We start from the raw sequence: 6,000 nt of genomic DNA on the forward strand, positions 1-6,000 counted from the left end.
TATAACGGAACTCACATCCTGACGTTAATCTCGTGTAGCCAAACAACCATTGCCAGCATTTCACACTACAACTGCTGAAGACAACACGCGGATCTTTATTACTGACTTTTCTTACTAAAACTTCACAAGATGGTAGGGTCCTGGGTATGACCTAAAACTATATCCGATGGTGAGGCCCCAGCTTGCGGGCCTTGGGGAGTTTGGAGCCACCCTTTAATTGCCATTGCTCCCAGGTCCACTTTGATCCTGAGTTGTAGTACCTGTTAGGGTCCCAACTATGGGTTAAATAGAATCCGACTTAAAAAAAAAACAAATATACTCCATTAAAAAATCGTTCCTCAAAATCACTAGATTCGGCATTAAATAACCTGAAAAAGGTTGATATGCCGTAAAACAAAAACAACCAACCAACCAACCACAACATGGTAAGAAAGAAAAAGAAGAAAAAGAGGGGAAAAAATCAAAATACTGAGGATAGAGTTTGACTCCGAAATACATTTAAATTATAAATTTCAAACAAGTAAAATATTTGTTTATTTTCTTAATATTGCGTTGTAATTTGGCTTTCAAACCCACCTGATGATGTTTTATTTTATTCAAATAAAATCAACGTTTCTATAACGGAACTCACATCACTGATGTTATATTTAATTATTTATATTCGATTATTTATATTTAATTATTTATGCTTATTTTTTTTTTACAAAGGACGCCACTCGAGGATAAAGGTTAATGGGTATACATTACTCAATGGGGTTATAGCGTAGTAATCATAAGTAGTGGACATTTTGTAAATTGGATTAGTAAGGGGGAACGGTTCATCAAGAACTTGTTTAGATTAGACTTGAAGACAAATTGTAGTCAGCTGGAAAGCAGGCAAACGGAAGGGAGTTCCATAGGCGTGAAGTTCTAAGAAAGAAGTTCTATTCACGGATCTACGTTAAGGGTTAAGCATGGATAAAGAATGTGCTTAATAAATAACAATAGTTTATTATTTATTTTCAAGGGTGTGAGTTCATATAGAAACGTTGTTTTAATTTGAATAAAATATTAATATATACGCGCATAATAATGTGACGTGCTGTAAAACTTATGACGGTTTATAATTAAATTGGTTTCCCAAGTTACCAAATTAAAGTCAATTGGAAAAACAGTTATTGAAGATAACAAATTATATAAGATAACGCGAAGCTCCTATTCAAGCGAGACATTATGGAGAATCAGTTCGTAACATGGTGTCACCTTTGTTATGTCATTTCAAAATAGGTCTTATGAAATTCCGTAACATCGTAAATAATTATAATAAAGTGCGATTGAAAGCCAAATCACAACGTAATATTAAAAAAATAAACAAAGATTTTACTTGTTTGAAATTTATCACAAATATATTTCAGAGGTATACTCCATCTACAGTGTGTTGTTTTGTTTATTATTTTTCCTTTTCTTCTTCCTTGCCATGTTGTAAATTTGGAGAAAGAAAAGTCTGTTTGTAAAGAATAAAAGAAAACAAACAGACTTTTCTTTCTCCAACTATTAGTTATTATATTAGTTATTTTGTATTTTATTCCTTGTTTGTTTATTTGTCACAGCTTCGTTATGCAACAAATTTTAGTAAAAGTACAATTCTTATCTCTAAACATTTTACGGCCCAAGTTCATTGACATTTCACGGTCTATCACTTTTACAACTCGGCTATTAAACAGGTCAGTGATGTTACGGAATTTCATAAGACCTATTTTGAAATGACATAACAAAGGTGACACCATGTTACGAACTGATACTCCATGATGTCTCGCTTGAATAGGAGCTTCGCGTTATCTTATATAATTTGTTATCTTCAATAACTGTTTTTCCAATTGACTTTAATTTGGTAACTTGGGAAACCAATTTAATTATAAACCGTCATATGTTTTACAGCACGTCACATTATTATGCGCGTATATATTAATATCAGAAGATTTATGAAAGTACCAAATATGTTATAACCAGTGTTACAATATTAAACACATTTAGTCTAGCCTCTTATATATATATATATATAGAAATCCGGGGGAGAGAGAGAGAGAGAGAGAGAGAGAGAGAGAGAGAGAGAGAGAGACAAACACACACACACACGCACGCACACACACACATACACACATATATATATAGAGAGAGAGAGAGGGAAAGAAAGAGAGGTATGCATGCTTGCTGGGAGACCCGACGTTTTCCAGGATTGGATGCTGATCAACAAAAGTTTTATTGTCATCGAAATCGGGAAATCGCCCATTTTTCAATTAAATCGATTGGTTGTCTGCTTTAATTACAGACACATCACGGTGCATCGGGAGGAAGATTTCCATGCCTCGCCGCAGTGACTCAGTCCACAATAGATTGTCTACATTGGATTGTAGATAACCTACTGTTTATTTCTGTTGAAACTCGACTGAACACATGGAAATAAATAACTACAACACAAAAGTAAAATAGAACAGATATATTGAGAACAAGAAAGTATATACAATATTTACATAGAATCCATAGGTATATTTATGGGGAGACCGTCCCTGAAGAAGGTGTCGGCTGGGTAGATATCGACTCTCGATCTTGTTGTATCTCTGGGTCTCTCGTTGGGTCTCTCTCGTCTTTACGTTACCAACCATATTAATATACTTGACACTTCCCGTATGCTCATTAGATAGATCCTTCAACAACAATTTCACAAAATTATTTTTATATATAATGGCTTGAATTAAAGATAGACTGCCAATTACAATTGATTATACTTATCGCTTTTATCCGTTGTGCTAGGAGTTGCGGACAATTTAAGTAAGCATTTTAGGAACCTTAAATTTATTTTTGTTTTTTGATACAGTAAAGTAGAAAAATATGATAAAATATAATAATCTTTTAATTTTTCTTTTGATTAAATTTTTTTTAATTGTTTGCATTGCAGAGATTTGCCTCTTGCTGTTTACTTTACATTTTCTGTCGTCATTATCAAGTACACCCTTACAAATGTCGCCTATTATGTGCTGCTGTCCATCTCAGAAATCAGCCAATCAAAATCTGTTGCATTGGTGAGTACATTTATGACGTAATAACACCGTTTCACTTGACTTCCGTTGTATATGTCTCCCTTTTATAAATGATATCGATTCAGTATTTTATTTATAAGTAATCACTTGTCAGTCGAATGATGAGGAATATCATGAGAGGATTAAACATAGTGAAGGAAATGAACAGAACTACAATTTCTTATGAATTTATAAGAACAATTTTTAAGATTACCGCATTGCAGCCTAAAGGGAATTAGTATTATGGAAATGTGTTCCACAGATAAAAAATCCTTGGAAACAAATTTGTTCGTGAAATCCCGATTAATGTAAAAAAAACCAAAAAACTAAAAATCAAAAAAAAAAACACAAAAAACAAGTTCTTTGTAGTTGTTGAAGCTAGCCAAGTTGTAGCTGTGGATATGTTGCAAGGAGGAACCAGAGATCGAAACTCAGTCGAAGACTATTTTTAAAATAACGATAGATTTACAAAAAAAAAAAAAAGAAAAGATTAACAATGTCTCACGAACGAAACCCTTCATTTAGTTTGGTCTAATTACGTTAGCCACGAGCGGTTAGAAGTCTTAATTAATTCACAATTTAATTATTTAACTTCCAGAAGAATGTCATTTATAACCGAATTTTACATATCCCTTAATCCGCAGGTCCATGCGAAAAATTATAGTATATTTTAAATGTTGAATCTTACTACATATCAATGTCGATCTCTAATATTACTACAGATTCTCTATGTATGTATGTATGTACGTATGTATGTGCGTATGTATGTATGTACGTATATATGTATGTACGTAAGTATGTATGTATGCACGTAAGTATGTATGTATGCATGTATGTACGTATGTATGTATGAGTTTATTTGTGAAAAAATTGTGTGAATTTGTTTATATCTTCGTCAGTTACTATTCCAAAAGTGTTTGTCTCAACCAAACTTTTTATTAAAAAAAAAAAAAATAAGCGTCTTTAATTTATGTCCGTTGGACTGTTTACATTTGGACTATTCGTCGCTGAGTTTATTTGTGAAAAAATGTGTGAATTTGTTTATATCATCGTCAGTTACTATTCCAAAAGTGGTTGTCTAAACCAAATTTTTTTTTATTTAAAAAAAAAAACAACAAAGCAGGAGACCAGTACCCGCATTAAGCTGGTCTGCAGTTTTACTTGTTGCTGGCTATCTTGCTCTTGCTTGTTGCTGGATGTCAACATTTTGAACCGAGAGAGAGAGATATAGCTGTCGTACAAAGCTAAAACTCTGTAACACCATCTTTGTATAGATACTCCCTCAGGTATTTGTCTATTATAAAAAGAAAAAAAAAAGAAAAAAAGTCCTGTGGCGATAAAAAATGATGTGATGTGTGTACGCCTATAATGCTGGATGCATGTAACAACTATTCTGCCATCATTATATGTATCTATGTATGTATGTGTGTGTGCATGTTTATATGTGTATGTGTGTATATATTTATATATGTACATGTGAGTTTATATGTATTTGTGTATATGTGTGTATATGTGTCTATGTGTATATATGTTTGTGTGTGTACATATATACATTTATAAATGTTTGTATGCATGTATGCGTGTATATGCATGTATGTGTATGTATGCAGGTGTGTATGTATATGTATTTGTATGTGTGCATGCATGTGTGTATGTGTATTAATGCGTATATATGGATGTGTATGTATATGTAGGTAAGTGTATGTATATATATGTGCATATGTGTACGTATATGTATGTGTAAGTATATGTGTGTATGTATTTGTATATGTGGATGTATATGTATGTATATGTGTATGTATGAATGTGGGTATGTATATGTATGTTTGTGTATTATGCATTGTGTATGTATATGGGTATATATGAGCGTATGCTTATAAACATGTATTCTGTATGTATGTATGCATGTATACATTTATATGTATGTATACCAATGACCGTCTTGTTTATGTTTGCATGTGTGTGTATGTATATGTATGTGTGCGTATTGTGTATGTACGAATGTATATATGTGTGTGCATGTATATATATATGTATGTATAACAATGACCGTCTTTAGTGTCATGTCTGCTTGAGCATGTGAATTCGCTGGCAGGACTATATGTCTTTTTTCGGGCCCATGAACTTTCAGTATCTGAGGGAGTGGCACTCGTCTGACAAGACGTTGCAATCATCATCATGTATGTATGTACGGGTGTATGTATGTATATATGTATGTATGTATGTATGTATGTATCTATCTATCTATCTCTGTGTCCCTCTTTATATATATATTGTTCGACTTTAGCATATTTAAAGTACTATAACTATCTAATAATCTCCTGAACAGCCATCTCTTTCTCTCTACCTAATGTATACCCTGTCTACCACCTATAGCAATGGCCAAAGACTCTTTATCTGAGAGTACATCTTTCAAACTTCTTGGCCTAACGTTCACAGGAAACATGAGTTGGAACAATTACATTGAAGGCATTGCCAGGGCCGCTGCAAGGAAGGTGGGCTCTCTCTACCGTGCTAGACAACTACTAATACCCGAAAGTATCCTGTACCTCTATAAGGCCACCATTCGCCCATGTATGGAGTATTGCTGTCACATCTGCTACTAGTCTCTCGCTCCTTGACAAGGTTCAAAAGAGAGTTGCAAACCTGATAAGCCCTGAACTGGCATCTAAGCTTCAGCCTCTGTCCCATCGACGAAATGTTGCATCCCTCTTCCTTTTCTACAAGTATTTTAGTGGTGAATGTTCTGACAAACTGCAATCACTTGTGCCCCCACGACGTGAGCACCCTCGACAAACCCGACAGGCTGCTAAATCCCACCCCCACACTGTAGAGATCCCTAGATATAAAAGTTGCCCATGATAGTAGCCCCCTACACCAAAGTGGCAATTTGCGTTGTTTGGGGTGAAAATGTAAAAAAAAAAAAAAAAAATACCTTCTATAC

At 33.9% G+C, this 6,000-nt stretch overlaps 1 protein-coding gene across 1 annotated transcript in view; it reads left to right on the top strand.

Moving 5' to 3' along the window:
* LOC145278281 (Y+L amino acid transporter 2-like) overlaps window positions 1-6,000 on the top strand; it is a 65,934-nt gene that overhangs the window by 29,884 nt on the left and 30,050 nt on the right. Inside the window, exon 5 of the mRNA XM_080130573.1 lies at window positions 2,936-3,059. Coding sequence (XP_079986699.1) covers window positions 2,936-3,059 — 124 coding nt within the window. The remainder of the gene's footprint in view (window positions 1-2,935; window positions 3,060-6,000) is intronic.

This window comes from Euprymna scolopes, chromosome 6, assembly GCF_053919585.1.
Source record: "Euprymna scolopes isolate OS-2025 chromosome 6, ASM5391958v1, whole genome shotgun sequence".
Lineage (NCBI taxonomy): Eukaryota > Metazoa > Mollusca > Cephalopoda > Sepiida > Sepiolidae > Euprymna > Euprymna scolopes.